General features: G+C 62.3%; 2 protein-coding genes and 1 non-coding gene across 9 annotated transcripts in view; 2 read left to right on the top strand and 1 right to left on the bottom strand.

Moving 5' to 3' along the window:
* NSD2 (nuclear receptor binding SET domain protein 2) overlaps positions 1-10694 on the top strand; it is a 79317-nt gene extending 68623 nt beyond the window's left edge. For 5 of the 6 annotated variants that reach the window (XM_027545331.1, XM_027545327.1, XM_027545332.1 and 2 more), the window contains 10 exons: positions 342-521; positions 763-919; positions 1050-1255; positions 2036-2139; positions 2985-3254; positions 4088-4204; positions 6135-6276; positions 6480-6586; positions 7103-7307; positions 7755-10694. In XM_027545331.1, coding sequence (XP_027401132.1) covers positions 342-521; positions 763-919; positions 1050-1255; positions 2036-2139; positions 2985-3254; positions 4088-4204; positions 6135-6276; positions 6480-6586; positions 7103-7307; positions 7755-8026 — 1760 coding nt within the window. In that variant the 3' untranslated portion in view covers positions 8027-10694. The remainder of the gene's footprint in view (positions 1-341; positions 522-762; positions 920-1049; positions 1256-2035; positions 2140-2984; positions 3255-4087; positions 4205-6134; positions 6277-6479; positions 6587-7102; positions 7308-7754) is intronic. The other variant, XM_027545333.1, reaches the window with a different exon arrangement.
* On the top strand, positions 5929-6052 carry LOC113894823. The gene has a single exon (XR_003511668.1).
* Positions 10695-11122: 428 nt separating the features above from the next.
* The window catches only part of NELFA (negative elongation factor complex member A), a 15720-nt gene continuing 6896 nt past the window's right edge, over positions 11123-19946 (bottom strand). For both annotated transcript variants that reach the window (XM_027545364.1, XM_027545363.1), the window contains 10 exons: positions 16458-16629; positions 15214-15375; positions 14320-14409; positions 13595-13725; positions 13447-13516; positions 13226-13314; positions 12580-12691; positions 12150-12430; positions 11977-12076; positions 11123-11785 (listed from right to left, as the gene is read on the bottom strand). In XM_027545364.1, coding sequence (XP_027401165.1) covers positions 11601-11785; positions 11977-12076; positions 12150-12430; positions 12580-12691; positions 13226-13314; positions 13447-13516; positions 13595-13725; positions 14320-14409; positions 15214-15375; positions 16458-16629 — 1392 coding nt within the window. In that variant the 3' untranslated portion in view covers positions 11123-11600. The remainder of the gene's footprint in view (positions 11786-11976; positions 12077-12149; positions 12431-12579; positions 12692-13225; positions 13315-13446; positions 13517-13594; positions 13726-14319; positions 14410-15213; positions 15376-16457; positions 16630-19946) is intronic.

The following is a 19946-nucleotide window of genomic DNA, read 5'->3' as shown; positions in this document are numbered from 1 at the left end:
ATAAGGCCGTGTCTGTAGGTGTTGGGGGTCCCTGCTGGCGTGCACAGGGCAGCCCCCATGGTCCCCTATTGGGCGGCAGCGTCCAGGCTGAGAAACCCTGGTTGACCTCCTTTTAGAAAACAGCATTAAATGCCTGATGGTTTTCCGATACCTTGTTGAATCACCATTGCCTTAAGGAAATGTGTCTTCACAACGCCTAATGGTATTCTTACTCTCCCACCCGAGTCCCTGTTTTCTTCTGCTGCCCCCGGGGTATTTCTGCAGCAGCGCTGTGAGCCTGCAGAGGCCCGGCCCCCCCGGCTGCCCCACTGAGGTGTGGGGTGTGGGCATGTCCACTCCAGGTAAGATGCTGCGGTGTGTCCGGTGCCCCGTCGCCTACCATGGAGGGGATGCGTGTCTGGCCGCGGGCTGCTCGGTGATCGCATCCAACAGCATCATCTGCACGAACCACTTCACCGCCCGGAAGGGCAAGAGGCACCACGCGCACGTCAACGTGAGCTGGTGCTTCGTGTGCTCCAAAGGTGAGCCTCCCGGGGCCGCGTGCCGAGGGCCAGCTGTGGCCCTTCTCCAGCTCAGTCCACCCGCTGGCGATCCGTGTTTGCCCACGTAGTTGCATTCGTGGTCTCTGAGTTAACCACCGTCGGGCCACAGACTCGGGGGATAGCTTTCGTGGTAAAAAGAAAGCGTGCTCCTGTGTGACGCAGATCCCGGGAGTTGGGGTGGGGGCTGGGGCGGGGGGGGCTAAGGGCACCCTTGTTGCAGGGGGGAGCCTGCTGTGCTGCGAGTCCTGCCCGGCGGCCTTCCACCCCGACTGCCTGAGCATCGAGATGCCGGACGGCAGCTGGTTCTGCAACGACTGCAGGGCTGGGAAGAAGCTGCACTTCCAGGACATCATCTGGGTGAAGCTCGGGAACTACAGGTGGGGGAGGAAGCGCCCGCCCGCCGCCGCCGCGGTCACTGTCTTCTTTTCCTTTACAGAGCTGAACGCAGTGAAATTCTGTCACTCTCTCTGAAGAGTCTGTGAACCCTGTTTTTAATATTTATAATAGATGGTGGCCGGCAGAAGTTTGCCATCCCAAAAATGTCCCCCCAAATATTCAGAAAATGAAGCACGAGGTTGGAGAATTCCCTGTGTTTTTCTTTGGGTCTAAAGATTATTACTGGACTCATCAGGCGCGAGTGTTCCCGTACATGGAGGGGGACCGGGGCAGCCGCTACCAGGGGGTCAGAGGGATCGGAAGAGTCTTCAAAAACGGTACGGGGCTCCGCGGGGTCGGGCACGGTGCTTGGGGGCCTCTGCTAACGCTGACTTCGTTTCCAGCGTCTGGTTTCTGTGGGAAACGCTGGACGCAGCATCTCTTCTAGCTGTAGCTTCCATGCTTTGGATAGGTTTGTTGAAGCAGAGGATAAGACGTGACGTCTAATAAGTTTCCTAACATTGTGGTGACCACCACTAGCATGGATTAGAGCTCTCTTCAGTATTAGCCTGCAGGGATTTCTCCCCGCTTGGCTTTATGTGAGAGGGAGTGCACTGCAGTCTGTGGCTGCTGCACCAGCTCTCGGGGCTCCCTTGACCCGTCAGCAGTCACACAGGTGCCTCCTCCCCACAGCCGGGTGGGGGACAGAGGGGACAGAGGGCTGGCCTCGTTTGGGGGACGCAGGGGTCAGGAAGGGCAGCACGTGAGGGGGCCTAGGCACTCGCCCCCTGGGGAGGCACCCCGCCCCCCGCCCCTGTTCCTGCACATGGCCCACCCAGGTTTCTCCAGGAGAGGTGGTCCGGGCGGGCAGCTGGGCAAGGGCAGGGTCAGCGCCCCTTGCCTGGAGGCCCTGCAGAGCCCCCCTGATTCTTAAGCTGGCTGGCAGTCGTCCGCCCCTGTCTGTGTGGGTGCCGTGTGGCCTCCTCCTGGTTTGAGGAGACTAGAGACAACACTTGGCAGCGAGATGAAAGTCTAGACAAAGTCCTTAACGTACAGGCCGTAACGGGTGGACGTACCTATTTGCTAAAGTCTTTTACCGGCACTCTGTTGACTTCTAGCACTGCAAGAGGCTGAAGCGCGTTTCCGTGAAATCAAACTTCAGAGGGAAGCCCGAGAGACGCAGGAGAGCGAGCGCAGGCCCCCGCCCTACAAGCACATCAAGGTGACCGCTCCGGCGGGGCTGGGCCGCTCCGGGCGGGCTTCCTCCTGGACAGCTACGCCGGGTGTCCTAGGCGGGAGTGGGTGCTGCCACTGGCCACGTGTCCTCTGGCTCGAGGCCAGGGTGCGGGCAGGGCTTCCACGCAGGAGGCCTGCGCTCAGCCCAGTGGTCAGCCATGGAACTGCAGTGCTGGCCTGGCTGCCCAGAGCAGGGCACGAACGACAGGCCATCCCCCTGAACCCCACTCGCTGCCACCGAGTGCTAGACATAAGCCCAGATGAGAGGTGGTCAGCCCAGGCCACCCGACCCAGGAGGACCTTCTTCAGATGGCGTGGGGAGTGAGGCGGCGGGGCAGGGGCCATGTTCCCACGTGCTGCTAGCCGGGGCCCCGGGTGGGTCCGTGCCGCCAGGGTGGGCACCCGTTCTCTGCCTCGAGGCAGGTCAGGGGCTCCGTCTTGGGTCCCCATACCTGGGCCGTGGTCAGCGTCTGTGACTAACGTGCATTTAGCCTTCGCTTTGGGATGAGTCCCCTGGAACGGAACTACAGGGCATGTGAGAGTGGCGCTGGGGTTCCCGAGGCTGTTCCAGCCCCTCCGCCCCACCTGGGCACCCGTGAGCAGGTGCCTCTCACCATAGCCTCCTGGCTGCTCTTCCTGCGCCCAGCCCCTCCTCCCCTGCCGCTTTCCTGTGCGTTTGCTCTGAGCTCAGGAGGCCGGGGCTGCCCTACCTCTGTGAGGAGAGGGTCCGGCGGCTGTTCGCCCCTCCTGGGGATTCTCTCGAGCGCAGTGCTGCTATGAGGCAGCCCAGAGGAGGGGTCACAGGAGGCTGAGCTCGGCTCTCGCCCGCAGGTGAACAAGCCCTACGGGAAGGTGCAGGTCCACACGGCGGACATCTCTGAGATCCCCAAGTGCAACTGCAAGCCCACCGACGAGAACCCGTGCGGCTCGGACTCGCAGTGTCTGAACCGCATGCTCATGTTCGAGTGCCACCCGCAGGTCTGCCCCGCGGGGGAGTCCTGCCAGAACCAATGCTTCACCAAGCGCCAGTACCCCGAGACCAAGATCGTCAGGACGGACGGCAAGGGCTGGGGCCTGGTGGCCAAGCGGGACATCAGGAAGGTGCGGGCGTGCAGTGTGAATGTGTGTGTGCGTGTGCGTGCGTGTACGTGTGTGAATGTGTGTGCACGTGTGCGTGAGCACATGCATGAACGTTGATGTGTGAATGTGTACAGCGTGTGTGTGTGAGTCGAGGGCTCACTCACCTCTTCCTTCTCCTAGACTTCACTAGCTCATGTTGCTTTTGCACTCACTGAGAACAGGATTTCAAAAAAGGTTTATGAATTGTTACGATTGAATATTATAAAACATTGAATAGAAGACGTCTACCGAAGTAAAACTCTAAAATTCCACGAGTCGGGCCTTCTGTCAGAATTCTGACGGCAGCCGTTGGGAAGTGAAAGGTTTACTGAGCTGGGTGGCCGGAGCATCGGTGAGCAGTGCTGTGGAGTCGCTCTCACGAGGCCGTCCCAGGACTGGGCAGGCAGGGCCAGGCTACCGGGAGACACGGACCACACGGCGTCCGCGTTCAGGCTGCCTGTCGCAGCTGACCCCAGCAGTGTCGAGAAGGACAGAGGAGTTGAGAGGTGCTTGAAGGACACGTGCCCCGGCCCCGTTCGTCTCGCCCTGACTGCCGGTTTAGGGGCTCTCGCGGGAGAGCTTGGTGGTCTCCACCCTGCTCTCTGCTGGGGAGGGTGACTGTTGTAGTGCCGGCCGCGGGCACTGGGGGGGCAGGGGCTGGCGTGTCGCTCCTTCCAGGGTGCTGAGAGAAGCTCCTCACCCACAGCCTTTAGAGCGTATGTGGTCACCTGACTGACTGATGGGCAGGGACGTGGGGCTCCGGGCTGTGCCCGGCAGGGTCTGCTGCTCACCCCACCGCGCCCTCTGGCCTCCAGGGGGAGTTTGTGAACGAGTATGTGGGCGAGCTGATTGACGAGGAGGAGTGCATGGCGAGGATCAAGCGTGCGCACGAGAACGACATCACCCACTTCTACATGCTCACCATAGACAAGGTAACGCGCGCGGCCCAGGCTGTCCCCGCACAGGAGCGCGCCGTCTGGCGTCGGGGCGCACGCCACATGATGCTGCTGTGCCGTGAGCGCGGCTGTGTCTCACACGCCTGCGGCCACTGCCTGGGGGCTGGGACCAGCGCCAGGCAGCCCGCGAGGGGCTTCTGAGAGCCCCGTGCGCCCCTGATGCGCTCAGGGACACCAGCAGTCCTCCCAGGGTCAGAGAAGGGGGCTCGGGAGGCCGCCCTCAGGGACACGGGGAGACTCCTGGGGTATCTGTTCCTTGTCTGAAGCCCACGTCCGTCAGCAGTTGGGCACGTGTGTCCTCTTCGGGGACCAGCGTTCTCAGCGGTGCTGAGCTGGACTGTTATAGGTGGGGTGGAGGAGGGCAGGGCCGTCAGGACACAGCGCCCTGCTGACCAGCCCTCTCCAGGGGCTCTAGGGGACACGGCCACCCCAGGAGATGGCCAATGTCTGCACCCCCTGCCATCCCCCACTTCCTTCGGGGTGTGGTCGTGAAGGAGGTTATTTTATAAGAAATGAAAACCCTAGGCCTGTGCCTTCCTGTGTTTCAGAGTCTAAACTTGAACTACTTGTGTCTTGTGAGAAATGCCAGTTTGATCACTTAACACACAAATCAGTCCCTGAAATGATAATTCACCGAGGGCCCTGGCCGAAACAAAGAGAAAGCCCATGAAATGGTTCCTCTTCCATCTTTTTCCTGCAAGAATCAGAGAAAAAGCCCTGCCTCCCTAAATGTGCCTCCCTTGCAGTAGAGCAAGGTCTCTGTGAGAAGACCCTCACACACGCTTCACTGTGGTGAGAATCTGAGATACGAAGCCCAGATCTGAAAAGAAGTATTAGATACGTTACAAAACAGTTAAAACCATAAAGTGAGATTTAGAGACAGAAAAACAAGGTACTAAGGAATAAATCAGGCAGATTTGATAAAACGGTCAAAACTGGGAGTTACCATAAATTCACTGAAGTCAACCCATTGGATGGGTTAAGAAAAATTAGATGGTGACAGAGGAAGTTTCTGCCGCTGAAGAAGCTCCCGAGAAACTGCCCAGATGCAGCAGACGTGCCGAGACCGGGCGGGAGAGGTGGGGAGACGGGAGAGGGATGTTCAGTAGGCGTGACAGGAGAGGCAGGAGGCCTGGGGGAGAGGCTGTGCAGACAGAGGTCTCTGGGATCCGTGTGGCACGGATCGTTTCACGGAGAGGCCGTGCGGGGAGAGTTCTCTGGCATCCGTGCGGCACGGATCGTTTCATGGATGAAGCTGACCAAGTTTTTGAGTGGGGTAAATAAAAATCTATACCTTTATACATTTTTTAAAAAGCAAAACAAAACTGTAAGATGCCAAACATTGTGAAGACTTGGAAAGCAAGCAAGAGGGGCTTCCCTGGTGGCCCTGCACCTGGGGGCTGGTGCTGGCGCTGCCGTGGGCCTGGGATCCATCCCTGGCCTTGGAACTGAGACCCCACAAGTTGGGCAGTGAGGGCCCTTCCCCAGGACAGCGGAGAAGAGAAGGGCAATTCTTGGAGCAGTGATGGGATGGCCGGCCTCCGCCCGAGTGCAGTCCCGTGTCCTCCTGACTCGTCTGCCCCGCTGCTGGTCTGGCTGGACCTGCAGGCTTGTCGGTGTCTTCAGCGGGTCCGTCTCGCCCCCATCAGCGCATGCCTCTAGGTGGTGGGGTGACGCCCGACCTCTCCCTCCCCTGCCGCTCGCTCACCAGCGCTCGGTCTCTCCTCGTGGTGCTGGCCTGCCCTCCGTGAGCCAGAGAAACAGGACTGGTTTGGGGGTCTCCCATCCGAGCAGCCACGGGAGACCACGGTTTCCAGTGCGACACTGCTATCCGCGCGGGGCAGAGCCTTGGGGGAGCGCTGGCCGCACCGCAGGGGCCCCGTGACGCCCGAGTTGTGCCTTGCAGGACCGCATCATCGACGCCGGCCCCAAGGGGAACTACTCCCGGTTCATGAACCACAGCTGCCAGCCCAACTGCGAGACCCTCAAGTGGACAGTGAATGGGGACACGCGCGTGGGCCTGTTCGCCGTGTGTGACATCCCCGCAGGTACGCTGCACTCGGGGCAGCACTCTGACGACCCGTCCCAGGCTGCGGCGGGTCAGGAGGGCGGGGTGGTGGGGCAGGTGTGTCTTGCTGGGAGCGTCCCCTTCACAGAGGGGGCTGGGAGGCTCCGGGGCTGTCTGCGCGGCCACGGGGCTCTCGGCGGGGAGGACGGGAGGCTGCGCCCCCAGTGCCGTGTCCCCTCGCAGGGACAGAGCTGACCTTCAACTACAACCTCGACTGTCTGGGCAACGAGAAGACGGTGTGTCGCTGCGGAGCCTCCAACTGCAGCGGCTTCCTCGGTGACAGGCCGAAGGCGAGTGAGGGCGGGAACGGGGTCTGCGGGCCGCGGTGAGGCTGCCTCGGGGCATCACGGGGGCTCATGGTCTGGGGCCACGAGCCGAGGCCGAGTGCAGTCAGGGTGGGTCTGTGCCCGGGCCTGGTGCCCGCGCCTGTGTCTGCAGTGTCCCGTGTCTGCGGACCCACCTCCCCGGGCCTGCATCCCAGCTGCGTGATGCCTGCAACAGCCCTGCTCCCTGCGGTGCCAGCAAGGGCGGGGGCGGGGACAGCGGTGCCCTCCCGAGGATGTGGGTCACCGCAGGCGTCGGGCCTGGAGCTGCAGCGTGCCTGCCCGCCCTGCCTTGCCCAGCTCGGCTGTGTTCTCGCATCCTGAATGAGGTCCTTCGGGGCCTGGACGCACCACTGGGGAGCAGCCCGTCTGCCACATGGTCCCCAGGTGGATGGACCGCCATGCCCTCGGCCTCCGTGGCCCCTGCAGCCCCTCCTGGGCTCCCAGCCTCCCGCGGTGACTGTGCTGGCTTCCCCGTTCCAGACGTCAGCACCCCTGTCCTCGGAGGAGAAGGGCAAGAAGACCAAGAAGAAGGCCCGGAGGCGCCGCACGAAGGGCGAGGGGAAGAAGCCGTCCGAGGACGAATGCTTCCGCTGCGGCGACGGCGGCCAGCTGGTGCTGTGCGACCGCAAGTCCTGCACCAAGGCCTACCACCTGCCCTGCCTGGGCTTGGGCAAGCGGCCCTTCGGTGGGTCGGGGGTGGTGCCCGTCTCTGCGGGGAGGACGCTGGGCTCTAGAGAGGGACACTGCCAGCTGCTGTCAGGAGGGAGCCCCAAGGCCCTGGCCCCAGCCCGGGGGGAGGCAGACACGCGAGCCTGGACAGGAAGCTGGGGGCGGAGGACAGGCTGGCAGGCAGGTGGTAGTTCTCCAGACTGAACAGGGCACCTTCATGGGCACATCCGAGGCGGGGCCCCCGGAAGCTCGATCCAGCCACACCCGGTCCTGGGAGCAGCCAGGCCGGCCAGTGGCCTGGGCATGGACACAGGCCCACTTGCCCGCCAGGTCTCTGAGCACCAGCTTTAGCTTTTTTTACGTTTTGCGAGTCGTGTGCAAAGTAGGGCCCGTCTCACTGGAGTGAGAGCTGAAGTGAGTCCCCATCCTGAGCCCCCGTGTGTAACACTCACTCTCCTTGCAGGGAAGTGGGAGTGCCCTTGGCACCACTGCGACGTGTGTGGCAAACCCTCCACTGCCTTCTGCCACTTCTGCCCCAACTCCTTCTGCAAGGACCACCAGGACACAGCGGCCTTCAGCTCCACCCAGGATGGGCGGTTGTACTGCAGCGAGCACGACTTCCGGGCGGAGCCGGCCCGGAGCGCCCAGACCGAGCAGCCCTGCCCGGGGCCCAGCAAGGCCAAGGGGCGGCGGCGGCGGCGGCGGTGTTGGCGCAGGGTCATGGAAGGCGAATAGCGCCTGGCTGGGGCTGGGTCTGACCAGGGGTGGCCATGGGTGGGCAGGGAGGGCCGGGCCTGGCAGTGTCAGAGGACCCCGCCCTGGCCCCCGGCACAGACGCACAGGCCTCCCCGCGGAGGAGCGTCCTGCCACTGAGCCATCTCAGCAGCGCCCGCTGCGCCCGCACTGACCGTCCGAGCCACGTGGGCGCCCCGCGAGGCGCCGACGTCCCAGGACAGACAGCCTCACTACACAGCGTCACAGCTACACTCGAACCTCAGCCCGTCCCTGCCCCGCTGTCCTTCTAGGCCGAACTTAGGACTGAAGATTAACTGGCACATGAAATGCATTTCTCTCACCCAAGGGGTATAGTGTTTCCCTGAGGGTCTCTCATCCCCAGTCTTCACGACGTTGCCCACCTCCCGCCCGCCCGCGTCACTCAGGAGAGGAGCCCAGGGTGGGGCCTGGCAAGCACCGGGACCCAGGATGCCTTGGGAACGTGGTTTTGACTGTTGCGCTTATGAAACAGCTGTATGGGTTTTTTTTTGTACTAATGTGAAGTTTTTCTCAGAGTGCTTCTTTTCCATCCTAGTGAGAAGCCGATAGTATAGCGAGTGAGCCCTGGAGCGGCTCTGGCTGTGGACCGGGCCCCACGGCGGGCCTGCACCCCAGGCCTGGGCGGCTCCCCGAGGGGCCCTCACGCGGAAGCATTTGTGGATAGTTTTGATTGGTTTTTCTTTACCAGTTTCTGGCTTTTACTCTCAATATATTTTTGCTAAACTTGTTTCACAAACTAGCACCGACTGCAATGCTTGTTTACTGATGCGTCCCGAGTTCCCGCAGCCACAGGACGGAGCGGCGGGCGTGGGCCCTGCTGAGGAGCCTGGGCTGCCCGGTGCCCCCGCTGGGCTCGGAGCTTGAGGGGAACCTGTGTCCGACAGCCCTTTCGGGCCAAGGAGAGGCTGCCTGGGCGGGGGTAGCGGGAGCCGGGCTGGGCAGACGGGCTCGGCAAGGGCACTCAGGCCGGGCCGCCGGGCGTGGGCACCTGGCCTTGCAACAGCCGGCCGACGCCCCGGGGTGCCGCGTGGACCTGGGCCTGGGCACGATCCCAGCAGGAGCCCCCCTGCCTGCCCGTCTCCACACGAGGGGAGCGGCCATTCAGCAGGTCTGTTCTCTGACCCTTTCACTGAAACTGCCTGGACGACGTACATCCTGCGGTTTACGCACCTGCCCCAGAAAACCGCGCCTGAGGCCCCGTTCGTCTTGCCGTCCTGCGGCAGAATGACGGGGTGTGTGATGCAGTGCTGAGCCGTCGGGGTTGGGGGGTGGTCTCTACGGCCCTGACCCCTGGGAAGCATCTGTTCTGGGTCTGAGGCTCCCACGGCCTCCCGAGCACAGACCTGGGTGGGCGGGGGGTGGGGGGTGCTGCTGACCCAGGCCGTCCCACTGGCCCTTTTCTAGTGACCCTGGGACCAGAGGCAAAGGCGGCTGCGTCCTCGGCAGCCCCACCATCTCTGGGGCACTGGGGGCGTTTCCGTGCAGAGCTCTGTCTGTCAGACTCCGTCTGGAGGGTACTGGGAGGACGTAGGCCACCTCCTGAGGCCCTGTGCTCAGGGGGCCGGGCGCAGCCCTGCCCTGCAGAGCCAGGCCTGGGGAGCGGCCCCCATCCTCTCCTGCCAGGAGGGGCCTCTGCCCACCAGAGCACCGCCGCTGCTCTTGCAGCCGCTGTTCCACTTTGGGCACGGGGGTGCAGGTTAACTTATTTTTATATTTGACAGTAGTCAAGTTTTGCGATCTTTGAGTCACTCTGATATTTCCAAATTCTTTTATGGTTTTTCTGAAGGAAATACTGGAAAACTTAATTTAGATGTGGTTGCCCTCTTTCCAAAAATTATTATAATGAGCAAATAACACTAAGTTCTGAGTCTCTAAGAAGCCAATTCACAGCTCTGAGCAGAACCCGGGCCTGGAGGAGCAGTGGAGAAGGGCCCTCCCGGCGGGGCCGCCCCGAATCAGAGGGGTGCTGGACGTGGGGAATTCAGTCTGCTCTGAACCTCAGCCTCAGTCCTTGGTTGGTAATGTGAGGCCAAAACAAAAGAAAGCTGCCTGAGGGCCTCGGGACTCAGCACGGGGGTGGACAGGCCCCCCGGGTGCTGCCAGCCTCCCGGCCCCCGTCCTGTTCTCCCAAGGGGTGGGGTCACCCCGACACCGTCCCAGGACCCACCCCCCAGCTGGCAAACGGCCACGTGTGTGCAGCCCCTTCTCCAGCCACCTCACGTTCGGGAGTAAGACAAGCCTGTTCGTATCACTCAGTACAGAGACTGTCAGGTGCCAAATTCTTGACCCTACGAGACGTGTAGCGAACGAGGACACGCTCACGTACAACGCTGTCTGCAGGCGGCACGGTGCCCACCGCCCTGCCAAGAAGGGAGCCGAGATGACTCGAGCAGCACACTGCTGCCAGTGTCGGTGGCCCGCAAGGGGGCCAGGCTCCAGCTCTGGGGTACCCGGTGCTACCGCCAGTTCTGACAGACTTAAGAACTTGAACTTCACTTCTGGGGGATATACTGAAATGTAGATTCGCTGTTTGGGGGGAAATAGCATTTTAAGGTCGGAAATTGTGTCTGAAAGATTGTATGAGTATTTTTGTATTAAAAAAAATTTAAAGGCTTTTTTCTTAAACTTATTTTATGTGGGATTGTGTTGTTTTTTTTTCCCAATTTTCCCGATTTTTTTTTTTGGGGGGGGGGGGCTCGCTGCACAACACGTGGAGTCCTAGGTCCCGTCCAGGATTGAAGCCGCACTCCCCTTCGGCAGAAGCAGGGGTACTAAGCCTGGCCTCCGGGCCGTCCCGCCCCGTCCCAGAATCGTCTGTTGCTGAGCATCTGACACCATCCTGACGTCCGGGGAAAGGCCACGGTGGCCCCGGAAGTGGTCGTGGCGGGGGGGCTCTGAATCTGCCCCTGTCCCCCAAAACGTGGCAGAGTCAGAAGAGGAGGCTTCGCGCGCCTCAGCGCCAAGGCCCCTGGGTCTCCTGACTCAGAGCCTCTGGTGTGCGCCCCGCCCCGCCCCCCCAAGCAGAGAGGTCGAGCTGGCTGGAAACAGCTCCGGTGGTGGTTCCTTAGAAAAGCTAAACTTTAATTAGGTGGTCTTTACAATGAAAACAGGTACCCAAGGACTGGTCTTACACGCTCACAGCTGTACAAAAGGCGAGTACAAAGCCTGCGGGCGTGAGCACGGCCCACCCTGGGTCCCGGGCCGGGCCCCGCCGCCCCACGCTCAACCACCACGGGCGGCACCTTTGACCCTCAGCCGCGCGGGGGCCGCGCCGCCCGAGCAGGAAAGCCCTGCAGGTCAGCGGGACTCGAGAAAAACTAAGAAAAGCTCCAAGTCTAACAGGAGGAGCTGTGGCCAAGATTACGAAGTTACAACTTTTTTTTGGCTAAGTTTAACATTCAAAAATGTAATACTGAATCCAAAAGTGTCTTAAATCACACAAAAAGGACCCATATTAAAATTTAGAAAACAAGTCCAGGACGCCCCAGAGAAACCGGATCTAAAGCGTAAGTGGGCGGGGACGCGCCCGGCGGCCCTAGGACACGTTGGCCATGGGCTTGTACTTCTTGAAGCGCGTCCACTGGCCGGTGGCGTAGTTCATCTCGAAGACCGTGTCCACCAGCATGGTGGTGCTGCCCTGGCCGTCCGACTTGGGCAGGTCCTCCGTGTGCTCGCTCAGCTTGATCTGGATCACGTCGCCCTGCTCCTGGCACGGGTTCTCTGCGGGGGCGGGCGGGGGCCGCTGGGCGGGGACCCGGGGCCACAGGGCCGGCCCCGCCCCCACCCTCACAGGACCCGGGCCCCGCCCCCGCCCGCCGGGCCCGCCCCCCAACCCCCGCAGGGCCTGGCCCCGCCCCCCGCCCCCCCGGCCCCCCCCCCCCCCGCAGGGCCTGGCCCCGCCCCGGACCCACCTCGGGAGCCCGCCATGAAGCCCAGGATGAGCGCCTTCTCTGGCCGAGTGACCTTGTTGGCCGTCTTGAACATCTCCTGCGCCGCGAACATCTGCTCCCTCTGCGTGGAGGCTGGTGTGGGCACTGGGTCCCCCCTCCCCGGGCGCCGTCAGCACCCCAGCCCCCCAACCTACCGTGAGCGACAGGTTCTTCTTGGGCTGCTGCTGAGCGGGGGGCTGCTGGGCCTGGGGCGCCACCATGGCCACCGGAGGCGTCTGGGCCGCAGGGGCGGCGGCTGGGGGCGTGGTGGGCGTCAGGGGCGAGGGGGGCGCGGCGGGTGGGGGCGCCGCGGGGCTGGGCCCGCTGTTGTACAGGGGCGCGCGCTGCTTAAACTGCGCCGGGAGCGCCGGACTCGGCGCGCCGGGCTCCTCGGGGGGGCGGCTGGCCTGCAGGCTGGCGTCCCGCGAAGATGGGGCTGCGAGCAGAGCGGAGCCTGCTGAAGCCCGAGATCCCCCACTCTGCGTCCAGCCCCCGAACGAGAAGTGGACGCGCTCTGGTCCACGGCCCAGCCCCCTGCCCCCAAAGCGAGCCGCAGGTCCCGGGGAAGGGCGGCGGGCCGCTCACCTGGCGGCGTCTCAGAGCTGGGGACGTAGGACGAGGCCGGGACCACGCTGGGCGTCGCTGGCAGGTAGCTCGTGGAGGGCAGCGCGGGCTCACTATTCAGAGACCCGAGTTTCTGGAAGACAGAGGCCACGTTCCTCCCAGAGGAGCCCTGGGCCCTGACCCCTCAGGGCCTGACCCCCAGCCTGGAGCCTCCCCGTGGGCTGGGGGCCTGGCCGGGCCGTCCCGTCTGGTCAGGAACACCCCCCCCCGCCCCCCCGCCCCCAACCGAGCCATCTTTGAGGAAAGAATCCAACGATGCTTTTCTTACCACAAGCATGTGATAAAAGGAAAACCCAGTCCTTTCAAGACCGTGAGAACACACAGCTCTGCAACGCTCCCCGGAGGAGACCGATGGACAAGGTGACACCGGGTGCCCGCCTGTGCGGCCCCCACAGCAGGGGGGCCTCGGCGCAGGGACGCCCTCCTGTGAGGCTAACTGGCCTTGCCGCGAGACTGAGGGGACGCCGAGGAGCCCCCCGCTCTGGGTCCATGTCCACACCAGGGCCCCCTAGGCCCCCATTCTCCTGCGTGTGTCCCCATGGACACGCCCCAGCGGCTAACGCTAAGACAGGGGACCCACTCCGCCACCCAGGGCCCGCAGCCCTACCTGCGTGGACACCAGGCCGGCTGCGTAGTCGGGGGTGGCATTCTCCACGACCGTCTCCTCCTTGGCGGGCTTCTCCACCGCCTCTGTGTCTGCGGGCAGAGCACGGCCTCAGCACCCCCAGCCTGGGCGACGGACCCCCAAAGACACGGCTGCCTCGAGGGGCAACCGGGCCGGTCCCGGGAGATGAGGCCGCCCGTGGGCACAGGCGGCCGAGTACGCACCCAGGGCCCTCCTGCGCCTCTTGGCCTCCCGGCCGGCGCCAACCACATCCAGCTCGGAGATGTCCAGGAGCTGCAGACAGACAGAAGCCCCTCAGCCTTGGCGAAGGCGCACCAGGCCAGCCCGGAGCCGCGCAGGGCCTGTGCCCACCTTCACACCCCTCTCCTTCCGCAGGGGCGTCCTGGACGGCGGAATGGGCGTGCGGTTCCCAGCGGGGCTGAAGACGCTGGGGGCTGTGGGGCTCCTGAAGGGCGCCTGCTTCGGGATGCCTTTGAGTGGAGCTGGGGCGGGGGGAGGAGGGCGGCTGTCAGGAGCTTCAGGTGCTGCCTGACGAGTCCCCGAACCCTCCTCCATGCCCCCAGGGTCCTAGGGTATCCGTGAGGGCAGGGGGCGTGCAGACCCCAGGGCGGGGCCGTCCCAGCTGCACCAGCACCGCCCCCACCCCCCGCGGGGTCCCTGACGCAGGAGGGACGGTGCCTTCCCGCCACTGGGTCCGGCCCAGCACCCACACCGCGGCTCGCGGGTCCTCAGCAGGCGCAGCGGGGAGCCCCCAAGCCCCTGTGGAGGTCAGGCCCGCCCGGGCTGGAGAGGAGGACGGGGCCGCGGGGCGGGCCCCCTGCAGCAGGTTACTGCCCTCTCCGACCCCCGCCTATGGACTAGCCCCCGGCCGGGCCAGGCAGACAGCGCAAGGGGAGCTCCAGCCCCGAGGGAGGCCGGGGGGCCATTGGAACTTCGCACGGAGAAGCCGGGCCGTCCCGGGCCAGCCAGGTCCCTCCTTGGCAGGGCGGAAGAGCCCCCCAGTCCACACGGCAGGACCCTGTCGGCTGCAGACGGCCGTGCCTTCCCAGACCCCCCGCCCCGGGTGGCGGCCTTACTCGTGGTGTCCATCTTGCGGAGCAGCCCCCGGCCTTTGGCGTGGAAGGGCACGCCCGCGCTCCTCTTGAGCTGCTGGGCTGTCTCGGTGGCTGGAAGACAAGGGCTGTGTCAGCGCTCCCAGGGCGGCGCCTCTGACCGTGGGCTCACAGGGGAGCAGACAGCGGGGGCTCCTCCCTGGTTGGGGAGCAGGGTCGAGGCCCCAGCTCCACGAGGCTGCAGACCACTGCGGACCCCGGATGCTGTCCAGGGGAGCCACGGTGGCGGCGCTTTATCTGATTCTTTGCAAACAGGCCACTTACACACTTATCGACACCAATACCAGAACCACTTAAAATCTGCTATCAGTCAAAACAATCAATATCCTAGCCTCTTTTCCAACAAGCACCTTCTACGTACATTTTATAGCTGCTACTTAGGGAAACGTTTAAGAAAACGACCAAACATCTTTATAGTCAAATTCAGGCCATTTGCAACTCCAGAACAGTCAAGGGAGTAACTGTCTCATCACCTGTGTGATTCAGCTGGTTCAGACATCATTTTTGGAACAAAGATTATAAATACTTTCACCTGAAAACTAGCAAGTTTCTACAGGAGATTTTTAGAACATGCAGTTTAGCCCAGAATCAATGAATTTCTAATAGAAAAAGCTATGTAGAACACTGTCTTTAAAAGATAATTAGGAACCGTAAAACCTGAAGGAACCTCAGAACAAAAACTACTAACGTGGGACAAAAGGCATCGTGTGCCAGCAAGCCAGTCTCCCGAAGCCTGCAGGACCTCCCAGGCCTGGCTGCGCAGGGCGGCCCCAGCCTCAGGCGGACAGAGGCCCTGGCACCCCCAGCCCCAGCGTCCCAGGCGCCCCCAGCCCCGGCGGACAGAGGCCCGGCACTCACACTTCTGCAGCAGCTCGGCCCTCAGCGTGGCGCTCTTTGGCTTCCGTTTCAGCTGAAAGTGCTTCACCGGGGGGGTGAGGGGGCCCGCGAGTGTCGTCAGGGCGTTTTTGTTCAGGTACTGGCACTCCAGCGGGAGCATGGCGGACGCCTCGCACTCGTTCACTGCTCGGAGAGCCGGCGTGTCAGGAGGCGCACCTCCGCACGCAGGCCCCATTTCCACAGCCAGTGTAGAGGCGCAGTTTCCTATTTATGTTCGTGGAGCTTCTGCTTTGAACTCAAAACAGAGAACAAGTACCCGCTGACCGCACGCCTGCCCTCACCCAGCAGTCAGGGCCACTGACCTGGGCCCAAAGGCCCCAGAATCCCCTGGGAGCGGCTTGAAGGCCAGAGCCCCTGGCCCAGCACAGCTGGTGTCCTCACGCCCAAAGCAAGCAGAGGGCGCCCGCGGCCGTCCCGGGTCTCCCACGCCCACCCTGTTGGGGGACACCCCTGGGCCCCGCTGGCCCCTGGTCCCGGGAGCAGCACCCAGGCCGTGTCCTGGCCCGCGTGTAAGCTGGGGGCGAGAGCTCAAGAGCAAGGCCCGGGGAAAGCAGAAAGCAGACGGCCCCACGCTCCCGGCCCCGGGGAGCACTCCGAATCTCCCCAGGGCTGCAGACAGAGCGGGCCCCTCCCACCAGAGAGCGCACCCGGGAGGGCCTGGAGCTGCCGGGAGCCTGGACGAGCTGGGCCCCAGGACACAGACACCCGGGTGTGGGCTCCGGTGCTCTGGGGTGGCCACTGAGCAAGCGCAAGGCTCAGAGCGGGAGCGGCCACCTCAGGGCTGGAAGCAGGGGCGGGCATCCACCCCGGACGCCCAGGCCGCCGACCCTGCAGCAGCCCCGGGGCACGGGCCCGCCTTTCCAGGGCTGCGGTGCTAGTCCTCCAAACTAGAGGGGTTCGGGGAGGAACAGGCCTCCCGCCTCCGTGTGTTCTCCTGTCCGTTTGCAAACAGTGCCTAAGTGGTTTGGAGTTCGTGTTCTAAACAGATGCGTCGCAGGTGTTCTCAGCACACACTCAGAAGCGGCCAGCCGGTGCCAGGGAGCACCCAGGCTCCGGGGTACAGCCTGCCCGGAGCTGAGGGGAGGGCTGTGCGGGGTGAGGACAGGTCACACGGCGCCCGAGCCGGGGAGGGGGGGACCGACAATCACCTCAGGAGCGCTGTCAGGGCAGGCCCCCCTCCCCCGCAGACCACACGCCCGCCCTACCCTTCTCTCTGAGCTCCCCTAAGATGTCTTGGACGTTGGGGTTCTGCTCTTCCAGGTCCAGGTTAAGGGCCCCGGAGTCAGGAAAGGACTTCAGGATGTCAGCCACCATGAGCACCCAGGGGTCCGAGTCCAGGCTGGCGAGCTGGATGATCTCCGTGAGTGCGCCCTTCATCTGCGAGACAGCACAGGCGCGTCTGGGCCCACCCCGTGCTGCCCGCGCGGGTCTGAGGGCAGGCGCCGAGCTGGGCCTCTGAGCGCCTCGCCTTCTCACACCTTCTCACACGTGGGCCCGCGTCAGACCTGCAGGGCTCCTGGGGGCGCTGAGGGGCCAGCCTCAAGGGGGCCTCCCAGCGCGCGGCAGACGGAACAGGAGCCGGCAGACTGGGCAGCAGTTGAGGGAGCTGGCCAGGGTAGGTGGTGGAGCGCGGTCCTGGCGGGCAGGGAGCAGGCAAGGGCTGCCAGGAGGCCCGGGCCGAGGCCACAACTGGGCTCCTGGGATGGAGCAGCACCTGGGGAGGCTGCCCTCCCGAGGCCCCGGTGACAGGGGCCTGGGCCTGGGCTGTGGCCGCGTCTGCTGAGGCCCCAGCCACCTCCCCAGGCCGCCAGCGGCTGAGTGTCCCCACTCCCTGCAGCTTGGGGCCCAGACAGAGCCGGACTCACCCGGCCCCCTGGCCCCACCCCGCAGACCGAACCCCCCAGCACGGCCCTCGGGAACAGGGGGCCCTCCCACCTGGGCCCAGCCCCCGTCCAGCACGCCTGGCTGCCTGCCGGCGTCCGGGGCTCAGGGCACGAGGCCCAGCCTTGGTGCCCGACACCGGTCCCTCCTGCTGGCCGCGGGCAGGGTCGAAGGCCAGCTGACCCAGCTCTCAAGGGCTGCACCCTGAAATACCCGGAAACGTGTTCTCTCGCCGTGTGACTAAATGGTAAGCGTCCTTTTTTCATTTAACGCTGGTGGTGGGGCTGTTACAGCGTCTGCTACCCTCCCCCTTTGATTTAGCTGAGCTTCACTCTTTCCTCCGTTAAAAACAAAAGCTATGAAACGAAAAACACTTTTATCTGTCACTTACTAGAATGAGTTAGACGGTAAGAACGTGTCTGTGACAAACTAAATCTATATAAAATGCAGAACAAGAACACCCCGACTCACACCCCTGGCTCACCAGGGGCTCCACAGGCAGGCTGGGCCCTGGGCACCGTCAGAACCGTGAAACCCAGGCAGGCAGATGGCAGGGCGGCCGCCCCGCGCCCGGGCCCAGGATCACAAGAAGGGGCTGGGGCAGTGGGCCAGGCACATGGCGCAGCGTTTGGAGAACCACGTGGCCGCTCCTCAAGAAGACCGACACAGGGCCCCTTGGAGGCCTTCCGCGAGGAGGCCACGCTCTCACTGTGGAGGGCCGGGTTCAGCCGCTGCCCAGGGAACCGAGATCCCACAGGCCGCAAGGCACAACCAAAATTAAAGAAAAAGACAGCCCCCGCGGAGCATGAGGGCCAGCAGCTCCATGCTGGGGCACAGACCCAGAGACTGGAGACACCCGTCCTCCCAAATTTGCAGGCAGACAGCTGTATTCATAACACCCCCAGAGCAGCAGCGACTCCAAGGCCATCATCTGATGAAAGCTTCATCCGCACAAGGGAACTCTGGTCTGGCAGCTGAAGGACACACACGGTAACATGGGCGAACCACGAAAGCTCTGTGAAAGCAGCCAGACTTGAGCGCACACGCCGCGCGGTTCTGCGCAGGTCACACACCAGGACAGGTTACCCCGTAGGCGCGGGAGGCGGACGGCGGTCCCAGGGCTGCAGGTGGCAGGGCAGACTGCGGGGCTTGGGGTCGCCTCCTCCGGGCTACACAAATGTTCTGGCCTCAGAGAGCGCGGTGAGGCACCCAGAGCACTGGTCTATGCGTTTCAAGAGTGAATCTAACCTGAGTATCTCAGTCTGAAAAACTATGAGCAAAGAACAGGGGGCCGCAGCCGTCCCCAAAGCTGGCAGCACACCTGGGATCCCGCCTGGAGGCGGCGTGTCCCCGACCTAGCTGGGCGTCATGTGCCCAGGTGTCAGTTCTGGGCGACAGAGCTGGGCTCTGTGGAGAGGAAGCCGGCAGGGGCAAGGACGGTCCTCGGCCCGGCCCCCCGACACGGAGCTCCTGGAAGAGCCACACTCGCAAGCGCCTGCTTCAGTCCAGTGGAGTCACAGTCAGGGAGGAACCAGGAGAGGGGCAGCCAGAGTCACACGGGAAGAGCAAAGGGCGGAAAACACCAGTGTCCACGGGGTACACCCCCACCGAGCACACGGCGTCTCTGACCACTCACAGTGCCAAGAACTTTTAAACTCTACAAAATGAGGAGATAAAGCAGAGAAATGAGTTTAGACACGGCAAGACAACAGGAGGTAACAAAAGCAACAAGAAGACCATACCAAGAAACAGACTTAAGGCATCACGCAATGTCTAAGGACGCCCTCCAATGGCCAGGAGCCCCCAGAGCCGGAATGTACGACAGAGACGAAGTGCGTGGTGCCCCCAGTACCGTATGGATGGGCGCTGTCCTTCAGTAACCTCTAAGTCCGGGGGACCCCACTCAAGCTGCAGGAATATTTCCTTCACAAAACTACAGTCTGATTCTAACTTCCTGTGAGAAAAGCAATACAAGTAAGAAGTTGTAAAAGAAGCTAACACAAGAAAGATCAGTCCTGCCAGATGCCACAGTTATAAATGCCACGTGGGTTAGACACGGCCTTCACCTCTCACTGTATTCCCAGATAAACTTCAAACGAATCGCATTTCAATTTGAGAAATGAGACATAAAGGCCCTGGAAGGACCATAGAAGTCTCTCTTTTGTGTGACTGGTGAGAGCAAGTCCTCTGGAGTTACAATTCTAAACTGAGGAGCCATAAAAGACAAGAGCTTGAAGTTTACCACTTAAGTATTTTTTCTATGAAACATTACACAAAAAAATCCAATCCCATAAATGAAATCAAGAGAAATGTCACACTGAGTGGAAAAAAAAATTTGTAATTCCTATCACAGGCAATTAAACACACACACACTTGTTATATCGTATAGACGTCTCTACTATACATAAAGAACAAACAAGGAGACTGATTCTACGTGCCAATTTTTAAAACTTTACCATTAGAAAAATGATTTAAAATTGCAAAGGATACTCGGCCTCATTCAAATAAAAGAAGTGTAAAATAAATGCAGAAGCAGACAGTTCCCCATGGGGGAGGGCGGGGCAGGGGCCGCTGCGGCCCCAGGAGCACAGGCCCAAGGCCCTCGCCAGAGCATCAATTCTTCGGCGCTCAGCCTTCTTCACAGTCCAACTCTCACATCCATACATGACCACTGGAAAAACCATAGCCTTGACTAGACGAACCTTTGTTGGCAAAGTAATGTCTGCTTTTCAATATGCTATCTAGGTTTGTCATAACTTTCCTTCCAAGGAGTAAGCGTCTTTTAATTTCATGGCTGCAGTCACCATCTGCAG

The sequence above is a fragment of the Bos indicus x Bos taurus genome, chromosome 6, assembly GCF_003369695.1.
Source record: "Bos indicus x Bos taurus breed Angus x Brahman F1 hybrid chromosome 6, Bos_hybrid_MaternalHap_v2.0, whole genome shotgun sequence".
NCBI classification, from domain to species: domain Eukaryota; kingdom Metazoa; phylum Chordata; class Mammalia; order Artiodactyla; family Bovidae; genus Bos; species Bos indicus x Bos taurus.
Note: the sequence above shows the minus strand (reverse complement) of the source record. Positions and strands in the feature narration are given on the sequence as shown.